The sequence below is a fragment of the Peromyscus eremicus genome, chromosome 4 (genome assembly GCF_949786415.1).
Source record: "Peromyscus eremicus chromosome 4, PerEre_H2_v1, whole genome shotgun sequence".
Taxonomy (NCBI): Eukaryota; Metazoa; Chordata; class Mammalia; order Rodentia; family Cricetidae; genus Peromyscus; species Peromyscus eremicus.
This window is the reverse complement of record NC_081419.1, coordinates 95,181,467-95,196,008: the sequence shown is the minus strand read 5'-3', so window position 1 is coordinate 95,196,008 and position 14,542 is coordinate 95,181,467. Positions and strand designations below refer to the sequence as shown.

The 14,542-nt window shown below is 46.9% G+C and overlaps 1 protein-coding gene across 1 annotated transcript in view; it reads left to right on the top strand.

The window, feature by feature from the left end:
• Positions 1-14,542, top strand: part of Ppip5k1 (diphosphoinositol pentakisphosphate kinase 1) — a 47,685-nt gene that overhangs the window by 21,506 nt on the left and 11,637 nt on the right. The window contains exons 26-30 of the mRNA XM_059261245.1: positions 1,783-1,873; positions 5,732-5,857; positions 6,557-6,619; positions 10,140-10,322; positions 11,726-11,863. Coding sequence (XP_059117228.1) covers positions 1,783-1,873; positions 5,732-5,857; positions 6,557-6,619; positions 10,140-10,322; positions 11,726-11,863 — 601 coding nt within the window. The remainder of the gene's footprint in view (positions 1-1,782; positions 1,874-5,731; positions 5,858-6,556; positions 6,620-10,139; positions 10,323-11,725; positions 11,864-14,542) is intronic.

The following is a 14,542-nucleotide window of genomic DNA, read 5'->3' as shown; positions in this document are numbered from 1 at the left end:
GGATATCTCCAAAGAATCTGTAATAAGCTTTCATAGGTTAATACAGAGATTTACATTTCAGATTTTGGAGAAGGCCAAGAAAATAAACTACAATCTCTATCCAGACTTACCCTTTGCTTCATGGTTATTTTAGGGGGAATTGCTGTTTTGAAAATGCAGTTTCTTTAGGAGAGATGTGCCTTAGTTTCTCTTCAGAGGTAGATAGAACTTGGTGCCCAGGACTCTGCACACACTATCACCCTTGTGCAGTAGATCCGATGGACGGAATGGTATGTAATTGTCTGTCCTGGCCTGTCCCTTTGTCATCTTATATCAGCACAGGGGATAAAAACAAAGAACTCTGTGACATCCTCTCTCAGGCTTGCTGGGATTGTCTTCTTTCTGGATGCTTCCCTGGGTATGATCACTTTTTTCTTTGTGGTATTGGGGATTGAACTCAGAGCCTCACACATTCCAGACAAGTGTTCTACCACTGAGCCCCATCCCCAACCCTTTCTATTATTTTTTATTTTGAGACTGGGTTTTGCTGAGTTACCAAGGCTGGTTCTGAACTCACTCTGCAACACACGTGGCCTTTGAACTGATCTTCTTGCTATATCCTCCCAAGTAGCTGGGGTCACAGGCCTGAGGCACCAGATCTATTTATGATTCCTGTTGTAATCACATTCCTTCCTTTTGTCATTGGTGTCATTTAGATTCTGGCTCATTCAGGGTGGTGACTACCCAGGATGTGTTCCTCAGCCGGCTCCTTGGTCACACAGCCTTCTGTTATTAATGCTTTCTGTCCTTGCTCTGTAGGCCAATACTGGACATCTCATCCCTCCTCATTCTCTTGTCATCTCACATTTTTGAACTGGCTTAGATTATAGAACTTGTGACCTTGATAGCAGCTGTGCCCCAGCTGGCCATCCTCTCCAGCTCTCTAACTGGCTCTGCCCTACGGGCACTGGGACTTTGGGAGCTTGAGGGCTAAAGGAGCCTTGACCGGCTTTCTACCGGTCTGATTGCAGGTCATGAACATGCAGTGCACGGGGAACCTGGACCTGATCCCCTTGAGGGGACGGCGCCGCAGGAGGTCAGGAGACCTCCCCAGGCTTTCCCCAGCCATCGGCCTACAGCCCCGGGCTGTGTCCACCACTCACCTGGCTTCCTGCACACAGGTGTCTCCTCCTGCCTTGCCTTCCTTTCCTACCTTCTGTTTTTGCTTTTGGGATCTAGGGAAACCGCTCATTTTCTAGAAGGGATATATGTATGTTGGGGGTTGTGTGATTGGCCCTCATGGGTATTTTGGGGGAAAAAATCAGTTTCATGTATCCAGGAGTAAAACAATTGGAGCGGAGGGCTTCTTGGCTTAAGTAAGAAGCTGAGGATAGCTGCATTCACCCCAGCTGTTCCTGGAAAAAAGAGAGGGCAGGCCATACTTTATTTGTGGCTGAATCATGTGATTGGCTTTCTGAATCCTAGGAAGGAGCAGGTAAGACTGAAGAGCCTGCTCTGCTGAGGATGACGAATAGTTGGGTCATGGTTCGTCAGATCCGGGTGGGTGTAAGGCTGTGAGGACCAGTGTTTGGGCAGTGAAAGTGCCTTCTAACATAGATGGACGCCCTGGACAGTTCACCGCTGCACCGTGCACTCTGTTCTCTTTTCACTCCTCTTCCACCGTAAACCTCTTTTGGCTCGTCTAACCTTTTTGGTACTGCTTGGCTTTGTAGGGGCAAGAATTCAGAACTGGGTTTTATACTTTGAGATGACAAGGGTTCATATAGAGTCCTTTTTCTCCAGGTGCTGTCTGAAACTTCATCTTCGAGACCTGGTGGCTACCGGTTGTTCTCATCTTCACGGCCACCGACCGAGATGAAGCAGAGCGGCCTCGGTAGGTCTTCCAGCACCCCTCGCCTGTGGTTGGAAAGGGTGTCTGTCTGTTATCCAGAGTCTTATTGTGGGAAATCTTCATCGCGGGAGCTGAGACCATCATCCAGTCAGTGGCACTGTCAGATGTGGGAAGGGAAAATAAAGTGGAAGAAGCTGGAGTTAGATGCGCACACGGATCTAGGTGATTGTTTTCATCCCAGGAAAGTGTTTGCCTTTTGATTTTCCCGCCAACCCCCGTTTCCCTAGCTGAAGGGTATTTTCCTGGCTTTCCTTCTCATTCCTTATCTGTCCCTCCAGTCTAGCCCAGACTTTAAGGGACCTTGGAGGCTTTGACCCTTCAGAGTTATCAGTGACAGGTACTTGAGTTATACAGGTAAAACTAGAGGTACTTGTGACTCCCAGTTGTCATATTTTCATACGAAACCTTGTGCCACATCTTCCTCTGAAACCTGGTTTTCACACCCTGCTTTCCTAATCCTGTAACTTTTTCCTTTCCTTCCGGAAGCTTGAGGGACACAAATCTGAGACCGGTGAGGTGGCAGAGGCTTCTCTCAGGACACTGAGGGAATGTCTCTTGATTTTTTCTTTTTTTTTTTTTTTTGAGCCCTGTAAAGGGGTGGAGAACATCACTCAACCTTTCCTAAGGACACAGACTTGAGGAAGCACCAAGCCTCAGAGGGTATGGTATTATCAAGGACTGCCTCTGAACCCAATGCCATGTGAACCATGTAACTAACTGGAGGTCAGAGATGACTGTGTGGGTTCTGAACTGGTTCTCCTGGCTCATTTTTTAAAAATCTTGTCCTATTCTTTCAATTTAAATCCTCTCATTTTTTTTCTGTTACTTTTGTCCTTGCTACTTAATTTCTTGGTCCCCAAATGTTTAATATTTGAACTATTAAAAAGGAAAAATGTTTTGACAACTTTCCAAGCTAATTTTATGGAAGTAGACTGCCTTCTAGAATCCTGAAATAAGTTGGTTGGTTTGGGGCATGAGGATTAAATGACAGCTGTAGGTCAGCAAAGTGGACTTCTCACCCCAGAAACCCCAAAAGGCCAAGAAACAGCAAGACCCAGTAAAAAATAGATTTCAGATAAGTTAGAAAGTAGATAGCTGTGTAAGTGGGAGTCTTCTCAAGAATAAAGCATAGACAGAGAGAAACCCTGTCTCCAAAAAGGAAAAGAAAAAAAAGAAAAAAAGAAAGAAAAAGAATAAGGTATAGGAGCCAGGTGTGGTAGTACATTTTTTTTTATTAATTTATTTATTGTGCATTGGTGTTTTGCCTGTGTGAGGGTGTCGGTTCCCTAGAACTGGAGTTACAGACAGTTGTGAGCTGCCATGAGGGTGCTTGGAATTGAACCCAGGTCCTCTGGAAGAACAATCAGTGCTCTTAACCACTAGGCCATCTCTCCAGCCCATGACAGTACATTTTTAATCCTAGCACTCCAGAGGTCAGGGGTGGGGAGCAGAAGCAGAGAGATCTCTGTGAGATCCAAGCCATCCTGGTCTACATAGTGAGTTCCAGGCCATCCAAGCCTACATAGTGAGACTCTGTCTTAAAAAAACAAAGCAAGCCGGGCGGTGGTGGTGCATGCCTTTAGTCCCAGCACTTGGGGAGGCAGAGGCAGGTGGATCTCTGTGAGTTCAAGGCCAGCCTGGTCTACAGAGCGAGATCCAGGACAGGCACCGAAACTACGCAGAGAAACCCTGTCTCAAAAAAAACAAAAAACAAAAAACAAAAAAAAAAAGAAGAAAGAAAAGTAAAGAGAATAAGGCATAGGAGACTGGGTATATATTGCAGTGGCATGTGGCTATAGTCCAAAGCACTTGGGGGGATGAGGTGGGATGATCCCTAAAACCCAGGGATTGAAAGCTAGCTAGCATGGACAGCATAAGGAGGCTCCTATCTCAAAACCAACCAAACAGAGTAAAGCAGAGTGAGGGATACACAGAACTGGTGACAGATGGTAAGATAGAGACTGCCCTCTGAGATATCTGAGGGTTGAGCAGAGTAGGCCTGGCATGATTGTACCAGAAAAGTACTCAGTAGAGAAAGTAAATGTAAGACAGAGCTTGGTGTGGTCTAGGATAGAGCCAGCTCCCTTCAGCTTTCTCTGAAGGAAAGCAGACATCTTTTGCAGTGTGTTGCTCTGTGGTACTTCATTCTCAAGCCTGAGTGAGCATGGAAGTTTGGAGAAGTTGCTGCATTTCAGAGGGCCCAAATTCCAGGGTAGAAACCATTGCCCACCTGAGATTTCTGATTTTTCTGGTAGCCCTGAAATACTGGGGCCCTGGTCTTCTCTGTAGGCTCAAGGGAAACTATCTTCTTCTCTAGTCTGAATATGAATATGACTTCCCCTCCCAAACCCAGGGTCTTAGTTATGATGGAATGTCAGTCTTGTTTTTTTTTTTTTTTTTTTTTTTTTTTTTGGTTTTTTGGTTTTTTTGTAGCCCTGGCTGTCCTGGAACTCACTACATAGACCAGGCTAGCTTCAAACTCACAGAGATCCTCCTGCCTCTGCCTCCCGAGTGCTGGATTAAAGGCATGCGCCACCATGCTTAACTCAAGAATGTCAGTCTTGTGACTTCCCGGTTACTCTGTCCTCGAGGCTGTAAAAAGAGGACGGGGAGTCGAACCCTAGTCTAGACCACCCTGGGACGGTTTCTGACCTGACTTACCCTTTGCGGAGGTTCTTCAAGTTTCGTTTACCCCTCACACTAGCACTTCTTTTTTGCTTTCTTTGAACTTCTATGTGTGGGCAGCTGGTTTTGATGGCAGGGCTCGCAAGACATAAACTTTTCAGAGCAGGAAAAGCAAGACAGTTTCTGTTGTTGTTTCCTGCTTTCTGTCTTAGCAGGGTGCTTAGCACATGATTGGCTAAGCCCTACATTATAAGCAACTTACTTTTCAGATGTCTTCTGATTTGTGTCCGTCTTGATTTCAGAATCTATGCTATTTCTCTGTGAAAAAAAATCCTTCTCTTCTAACCAAACACAGTTAGTCCCTGGAGGAAGGGGGCCTAGATTCTGGTCCTCCTTAGCTCCTGTACTGTGACCTTGAGCAAAGGAAACACTTTTGGATCTGTTTCTTCACCAATTATGTAAAATGAAAAAGTTAAACTAGGTGGTCTCCGAGTCCCTTTCAGCTTTCAAAGTACAAGGCTCATACTTGTAAGTGAAAGAGGCTCTGAAGGATAGGATGTTGGATGAAGAACACAGAATTGTGTGCCAGCCAAGTACCCAAACCCAGTCTCTAGTTTCAGTGAGAGCTTTTCCCTTTCAAATCTCTAGATTTCTAGGTTTCTCAAATCCTCTGTCCAGAGTAGAGGACCTGATGAGGTTTAGGGGAGCATGCTCCGGTGAGGTGGTCCAGCAGGAAAGGCACTCACTTGCTGCCAGACTCAATGACTTGAGTTTAATCCCTGGGACCTTCCCAACGAAAGGAGAGGCCTGGGTACGGCAGGCTGTCCCCTGACCTCCACGTGCATGCCATGGCATGCATTCTCCCTCCTCCTGTACAAAGTAATGTAGTTGTAAAAAGTTAGGAAGACTTACCTATTCTTGTAGTGCTTCTGAGAGCTACCTGGGAAGTACAGTCCACCTCAGTAGATTGAATACCTAATAAGACTAACACCATTTTTGTAGTGGCCTTTTGTCTCTGCCATGTAGATCTCCTGGAGAGTCGCTACTTTGCTTGCCTGCTGTGGCTATGGACAGTAGTGGACACTCTTTGTGGTTCCTCGGAGTAGCTGCGTTGTGGTGGTGCTGAATGGCTGTGTGTGTCTCAATGTTGTACTGTACAGTTGGGTGTTCTGTATGCAGCTTTGTGTGGCTACTAATGTGCTCCCGGCCTTGCAGGCTCACAGTGCACAGGGCTGTTCAGCACCACAGTGCTGGGTGGCTCCTCCAGCGCTCCGAATCTTCAGGACTACGCCCGCAGCCATGGCAAAAAGCTCCCGCCTGCCAGTCTAAAGCACCGAGATGGTATGTGGGTGGGTTTTGGGGGGCCACTCTCTCTCTCTCTCTCTCTCAAAAAAAAAAAAAACTTGTCTCCCAGCAAGCATACAGCTCCAGAACTATTCATGCTTAAGATGGCATTGGCGGTGGCCTTATACCAAGCTTTCTTCATGGATAATAGAAGGGAGAAGGAGCCAGGACCCCTTCCACTCCTCCATTTGCATTCCCTCTCACCATACAAATACTACTTATTTATGCTTATCCCTTCATAATCTCCCACACACAGTCTGGCTGCATCAGTTTGTACTCTTTCCTGGATTCTGGCCTGTAGGGTGAGGACCGAGAGGATGCTCCATGGTCAGGAGGAATGCAGTGGAGTCTTGGTTAAGTTCCAGGAAATCAGGGTCAGGGATGTGGAGGTTGCTCAGCTAAGGTGGAAAGATGATATGGAAAGGTACTGGGGGAAGGGAAGGAGGTTTCTATACAGACTCTGTTTCCAAATGGCTAGCAAGAGCACATGGTGGTGAAGTCAGGGTTGCTTTGTGGGACCACGCTGTGGTAGAGGTGACAGCAGAGGACATAACCGGAATGTTGTAGTCAGGACCCGAGGGTCGGGGACGGGACCAGATCGCACAAGGTAAAGAGCCGAGCACACAGTGGGCAGGTTCCAGAGCCGAGGGCGGGCACAGGGGTGGGTGTAATCCCCGTGATGTCTTTTCTCCCCAGAGCTCTTGTTTGTCCCGGCCGTAAAACGATTTTCTGTGTCGTTTGCAAAGCATCCGACTAACGGTACGTTTGCTTCTGACTCAGCGTCATTCCTCCTCCTCATGTCATCTCCAGACACTTAACCCTGAGTTCTGACACTGACTTTGCCTCTCCTTCCACTATGGTGACACCCTGCTTTCTCTGAATGAGCCCCGCCCCAAGTGTCCCTCCTGGGACATTTCCTTGTGACAGCCGTAGCTCTGGCTGTAGCCTGGATAGGCTGACCTATCCCTGTGGCAACTCAGGGTCTGATTTCCATAATCACCATCATCACCATTCCATAACTTTGTCAGCATCACCACCACAGCATCAGTCACAACTCCCCCTTTCCTATCACATGACCGCCAGGCTGTGGACAGACAGAAGAGGTTCTCCTCCTTAGCCGAGAACAGCATCACCTAGCCAGGGCTCGTTCTCTCCCTGCGGTCTCAGTTTATGCAGATCTCCTGTTTTACTCTCCAGCTCTTGATGGGGTGGATGCAGGGTGTGTTCTTCTTTTGGGCCAGTTGCTACAGTTACTATTAGGGCTTTGGTTTGGACATAGGACCTCCATTCCATATTCCTGTCTCCTGCCATTTTGTGTACTTTGTGTGGCTCTTGTGTTCCTGACATCTGCTTTATGTTTTACTAACCTAATGCCCGAGCCTAGAAAACAGGAGTCCAGGTTGCTTTGGGATAAAAGGGGGAAAAAAATAGCAATGGGAGGTGTTAGATAAGGAGAAAAGACTGTACCTTGAGGTTTCTTTCTTTCTTTTTCTTTTTCCTTTTTTCTCTTTGGCTGAGTGGTCAGTGCTGGAAATTGAACCCTGGTGTTTGTGTGGCCTAGCCATGTGCTCTGCCACTGAGCTAGGCCACTTTCCATGAGGCCAGGTATACCTATGGAAACACTGTCTCAGAGAGGCTGGAACTGAAGGGAAGACATAGGAGTCCTAGGAGAACTTAGGAATACTTTGCAATATTTTGAGAATATCAAAGAACTAAGTCTGTGTACATTGCACCCTGAAAGGTTATGGTCTCTTTGTGGGGTATGACAAGAGAATTTAAGACCTACTCCCAACTGAACTTTTATTTTAGTTTTTTTCTCTGTGTTGTATCTTGTTCCCCAAGTAAATCCAGTTTTGTTAGATATGGTTTTCTTCTATTCAAGAGCTGAGACTCTCAGAGGAAGGTAAAATTATTCTGATTTCCTGCCCCCGCCCCCCCCCCCATCAGCTGCCTCACCAGTGGCAGGTGTTCGATTTTAGCCTGGTCAGGTCATGCATATCCTCTAGACACTGCTGAAATCTCTCTCTAGGTTGACTACCCTGTATTCATTCAGTTCCTCTCCACCTCCAGTTTCTTTTTTCTGCCTGTGGCCAAAGTCCCCATCCATAGTGACATGTCTGTGCTAACTCATATAGTCTCACATGTCACAGTTGTCATAGAGGAGAACTTGATGGCCAAACCCCAAGCCTGGGACTTGGACTTAGTCTATGATATAGTACCAGGAGCTTGGGCCCCCGAAATAAGAGCTAAATCCCATATCTCCTAGTTTCTTGGGTGCCATAAGAGAAAAACCCACGTTCATAAAGCAAATCCTCAAACCTATTTCTCCAGTTCTCTGAAGCCTTGGTTGGCAGACTCAGCAGCTGAAGAAACAAGAATTAATTTTGCCGTAAGGAGAAAGGAAGGAAGACCTGGATGCGTCAGGTAGAGTGCAGGAGAACAACACAGGAGCTCTGACCCCTTCCACACTTGCCCAGGCTTCTTCTAGCCTCCTTGTTTCTCTTGAGTTTAAACTAGGAGGTTAGTATGCTTGCAAAGCCAGGACCTGGGATCTGTTGTAAGGAGAAATTTGGAACTGTTGTATTTGACAAAGAAGATCATCTTGATGGAGTTTAGCCCTTAAATACAACATGAGAGCTCTACCCCATGGCCAAGGTCTTGCTTTACTGACTCAGCAATTACAGAGCAGTTGTTCTGTCTACGGTTGCTTATGGCAGAGTCTTCCTAACAGTGTGCCAGCCTACTACCCAGCATCACCATCTCCTTGCATGATGTCTGGCTTTGACACAGCAGCTCAAAAGACAAACAAAGCTCCAAAACTGGACCTGGCTTTGGAAAAGAGACAAGGCAATGCTGTCTCCACACTTTGATGGAAGAGCAGCCGCTAGTACATCTCTGCTTCTGTTCCTGATGAGCTTTCATATCCTGTGACTACAACCAGCACATGGGTGTGGTACATCACTCAACTTTATGCTGAACTCTCCAAAGCAAATTAGTCCAGTGGGAAAGAGACAGTGGTTCATCCTCATCCAGAGTGTCAGAGTGCCCAGTGGATTTGTCAGGCTCTTCGTGTCCTATTGCCCAACACAGCTGTGTGACCACTGGTACAGTCAGGCCTCACTCTGCTAGTCTAGGAAGAAGTAAAAACCAAGCTCTTTGGAAGTTGTGGTCTCATGGGACCAGCAAGAGAGCCGGTTCTGATCTTGGAGTTCTGAGCAGGCCTCTTCACCCGCTTTGATCCTCCTGTCTTCCTGTATCAAGCCCTTGCTCATCCTCACGTCAATCTTCATCCCCATATATGTCCTCCAAGATCTTACACTGCCGTTCCTCTTGTACCCCTCATCTCATGCCTTTCAGTGCCTTCAACCATTTTGCTGCTGAATCCCAGGCATCCACAGAATGTGCCAAGTGGCTAAAACAATAAGGGATTCCAAATTAAAGCTCTTCCACATACCAGCTGAACAAAGAGTGGTTAGCCTGATCATCTGTGGAAAGAAAACATAAAATTGTCTAACTTTTGGCCTCAGTGAGAGATACATCACCACCACTACCACCCATATTCTGAGACTAAAGTCTTTATTTGTACAAGAGTAAGGTAAAGGCAGTTAGTCATATTTGTATTGTAAAGAGGAGAGTCTGATTTGTTTATTTTTTACCTGCACTGTTTCAAAGGAGTCGTATTCCTGGTTTCCTGCCAGTGTTTTGTACCAGCCACCTGGCACCAGTCCTGTCTGTAGCTGTCTTAGAATCTGCATCGCAGCGGGCCTTAGCCTTCTGGAATGTTTTCAGTTTTGGAGTTATCTTGACATCTACTATCATTTTGACCTTCTTCTCTGAGTGACTTTGAATCTCTTCATCTCTGTCCCAATGTCATAAATCCATTTGTCTGAGAAGTGGGCCCTAGGGTTTATCTAAGACAGATCAGAGACGTTGAGCTCTAGTCAAGGCTCCCAGCTGCAGAATGAGCAGCCCACCCGTATCCGGAATGCTGTCACTGTTCCTCAGGCACGGACTGAGCTGCGCTCAAGGAGGAAGGGGAGGGCCTGAGGTCTCATTAATGGCTTCTTTGAGGCTCACCGTGTGGTGCCAGTACTCTTCTTTCCAGTAAGGGATGGCCAGTCCCTCTGACCATCCCTCCTCCTTCCTTAGCTTACCTGGGGTCTGAGTGGCCCCCACTCGCAGGAATGCTGTGGCAGTCAGTGCCCCCTCGTTGTCTCTCCCTCTTCTCTTCCTCTATCTCTGTGCTTCCTTCCTATCGTGGTCCCTCTGTCCCCTGCAGAGCTGCTGGATGACCAGCACCCTGTGGTCCGGTTGCTGCGCACTTTTTCCTCTGACTGCCCAAGGGGCTGGCCAGTCTCCTTGGATGCCACGCTGGCGCACCACCTGCACCAGTGCTCCTACCACCTGCGCCTCTTCCGGAACTGGCTGCGCTCAGGCCAGGATGACCCCGAGTGCCTCTACGGTACCCCCTGCCACAGGCCGGCTGCTGCCACTACCCTGGCTGGGACGGATTGCTTTGCTTATTGCATTTCTGGCTGGAGAGCCTATCGAGTCCTGAGGTTATGTGACTTGCGTTAGTTGCTTGACTGGGATTGGGGCCAGGCTGCCTGGTAGCTGTAGCGTTGGCTGCTCATCCCCCTTCTAGTCCTCCTTTCTTACTTCCCCCTAATGTCACCCGTTCTGTTCAGCACAGGCATAATCTCTTACCCTGGAATCTTGTGTTTTGTTTTTTTGTTGTTGTTGTTTTGTTAACGTGTCCCTATCTCTCTAATCTTCTACTACCATCATCTTCAAATCCAAATGTTTTTCTAACCACTCTGATGAGCTAGAGACCCCACTAGATTATAAGGGGAAACCAAGGCATGGGGGCATCAACTAAACATCAAGACAGACAAAGCTGGAGGTTAGAGGATGACCAGGTATGGTAATTTTGAGCTAGGACCCTTATTCATTGGTGAAGAAGAGGCTCAGTCTTTTGTAGATGGTGCTCCCTCCCTGTTCTTAGTTCCTTTGAGGAGAAGAAGCATTGGAACAACTGGGGACTGAGACAGTGCTTAGGACGTGTTCTTGATCCTTCAGTGGGAGCATTTTTTCCCTTTAATAGCCCTAGGAATAGGGTTATTCATTGATGTTTACCTACCGAGACTTGTAGACCTGTATTATAGTGTATTTTTTTCAGGGCCTGGGGTGTCTCATTTCCTTGGTGGACTAGAGAAAACCTAGCGAGCCCAGGATGTTAGAGACAGAGCATAAGGAAAAGGCTTTGATGTGATGGAAATGACCAAGAAGGAACTTCCATCCCCCACCCTGCTCATGCATGTGGTTTTCCTCAGCTGAGCTTCATGTACTGCATGCTCTCAGTTTGCATCCAAGTATTCTAGCCCTTCTGCCCACATTGGAATGTGCATGAACCCCTCCTTGGATTCCAAGCCCTTCTCCTTAATCTGTTTTTTTTTTCTTCATGATACCTGAAATCTGCTGTTCCTTCCGAGCTCCATGACCTGCTGCCTCATGTTAGATCTACAATTTCAACCCCTTGCCTCTTGATCCGTTTCATTTCCCCTAGAAAGTACAAGAGCAGCGTCAGTGCTCTTGTTAGACATGGACACTGTGTACTCTCCGTAGGTGAAGGGGATTTGACTACCTGGAGGCTTAACAGGTGGACATTTTAGGGAAATTGGAGATGAGATAAATAGACTTCCTGAAGGCCTCTAAAGAGTCCCTTCTCCTGCAAATCTTGAATACCCCATATTCCAAAAGCCACAGACTTTCCTGATGGCTCTCAGGGACTCTCCATCCTTCCTTGGCCAATTGGAGTCTATCTGGTGGGAATAACATTGACTCTGTTCATCTCTTTTCCAACAGGATTTGAAGGGTGCTCCATGGTACCTACCATCTACCCCCTAGAAACACTACATAATGCCCTTTCCTTGCGTCAAGTGAGTGAATTCTTGACTAAAGTCTGCCAGCGCCACACTGATGCCCATGCACAGGCGTCTGCAGGTACGGGAAGTACTGTTGGTGTCTCTAGCTTTACCTCCATACCTACTGAATTTATAGTGGGGAGCAGGAGAGATGGTTCAGCAGGTAAGAGTGCTTGCTGTTCTTTCAGAGGACAGAGCTTTTTTTTGCAACAACCATATCAAGTGATTCACAGTCACCTGTAACTCCAGCTCCAGGCAATCTAACATGTACTTCTGGCCTCTGTGGGCACTGAAACACATCTGCACCTATAAACACAGATGCACATACACGAATACACACAAATAAAGACAAAGTAAAATAAATTTAAAAGTTCGGAAGAAGTTGGGAATTTAACTCAGTGATAGAGCGCTTGCCTAGCAAACACAAAGTCCTGTGATCTTTCCTCAGCACCAGAAATGACGGGGGTGGGGGTGGGTGGGTGGGGTTTAGGAAGATTGGTCAATGAGTAAAGTGCTTGTGTAGTAAGTACAAGGACCTGGATTTGATCCCCAGAACAACCCATATTGTAAAACACTGAGCCAGCCTGGTGGCTCGTGCCTTTAATCCCAGCACTCGGGAGGCAGAGCCAGGTGGATCTCTTTGAGTTCAAGGCCAGCCTGGTCTACAGAGCAAGTTTCAGGACAGGCTCCAAAGCTACACAGAGAAACCCTGTCTCATAAAACCAACTGCTTTTGCAGAGGAGCCAATCAGTTGCCAGCATCCATGAAGGATGGCTCACAACTGCCTGTAACTCCAGCTATTTGGAATCTAACACCCTCTTTTGGCCTCAGTGGGCACCAGCACTCCTGCATATAACCAGTACACAGACACACACACACAACTTAAAAATGAAATAAGGGCCGGGCGATGGTGGCGCACGCCTTTAATCCCAGCACTCGGGAGGCAGAGGCAGGCAGATCTCTGTGAGTTCGAGGCCAGCCTGGTCTCCAAAGTGAGTTCCAGGAAAGGCGGAAAGCTACACAGAGAAACCCTGTCTCGAAAAAACCAAAAAAAAAAAAAAAAAAAAAAAAATGAAATAAGGGGGCTGGAGAAATGGCTCAGTGGTTAAGAGCGGTGGCTGCTTTTGCACAAGACCCAGGGTCAATTCCCAGGACCTACATCAGGCATCTCACAACTTCCTTTTTCCATGGCCTCCCCTTCTGGCCTCCCCAGGCTATTTCATGCACATGGTGGACATATAGATAAACAGGCACACATACACATAATTTTTTTTTTCCAAGACAGGGTTTCTCTGTGTAGATCTGGCTGTCCTGAAGCTCACTCTGTAGACCAGGCTGGCCTCGAACTCACAGAGATCTGCCTATCTCTGTCTCCCGAGTGCTGGAATTAAAGGTATGCACCACTACTGCCTGGTGACATATTTTATTAATTAAAAAATAATAAATCTTAAGACTGTGCCAGGTCTGGTGGCATACCTACAGACCCAGCACAAGGTAGGCAGATACACACCCTGGGGGCTTTCAGCCAGCCAGCCTGCTTGGCTAGTTCCAAGCCAGTGAAGGAAACTGTCTCAAAAAGAAAAAAAAGTGGAGACACTAATGGTGTCTACAGACGGACACCCGAGGTTGTCTTCTGGCCTCAAAACACACATACACATACATGTGCACTCACACATACGTAAAAACATGTATGTACACACTTCACATTCATACACGTGGATAGCTAGGAACTAAATATGGAGGCTTGGGAACCTAGGACATTGACCCAAGCTGAAGAACACAGGGCTGTCAGTAGAGACTACATGGCCATTTGGCTTTTAGAACTTCAGCTATTGGGGCTGGAGAGATGGCTCAGGGGTTTGAGAACACTGACTCCCTTCCAGAAGACCCGGGTTCAATTCCCAGCACCCACATAGCAGCTCATAACTGTCTGTAACTACAGTTCCGGGGGATCCGACACCCTCACACAGACAAGAATGCAGACAAAACACCAATGCACACAAAATAAAATTAATTACAATCTTAAAAAAAAAAAAAACTTCAGCTAGCAAAATAGGCAGGATTTTGTTAATCATATGGAGGCCTCCATCTGTTTTCTTGTGTAAGGTGTGACATGATCCTGCCCTCGATTGCTTTCCGTGTCCATAAACACCATGGCCAAAAGGAACTTGAGGAGAAAGGGTTTATTTCATCTTATATCATGAAGGGAGTCAGGGTGGAACTCAAGGCCGGAACCTGGAGGCAGGAACTGGAGCAGAGACCATGAAGGAGTGCTGATTATTGGCTTGTTCTGTGGGTTCACATTCAGCTACCTTTTATTTATTTAGACTTATTTATATTGTGAGTGTTTGCCTGCATGTATGTAAGTGTACCTTACGTGTACCTGGTACCTGTAAAGGTCAGAAGAGGGGGTCAGACCTCTGGAACTGGAGTCACAGATGGTTGTGAGCCACCTTGTGGACACTGAGAACAGAACCCAGGTCCTCTGCAAAAGCAACAAGTGCTCTTAACCACTGAGCCAGCTCTCCATCCCTTAGATACCCTTCTTTTTTTTTTTTTTTTTTTTTTTTTTTTTTTTTTTTTTTTAAAGATTTATTTATTTATTATGTATACAGTGTTCTGTCTGCACATATCCCTGCAGGCCAGAAGAGGGCGCCAGATCTCATTACAGATGGTTGTGAGCCACCATGTGGTTGCTGGGAATTGAACTCAGGACCTTTGGAAGAACAAACAGTGCTCTTAACCTCTGAGCCATCTC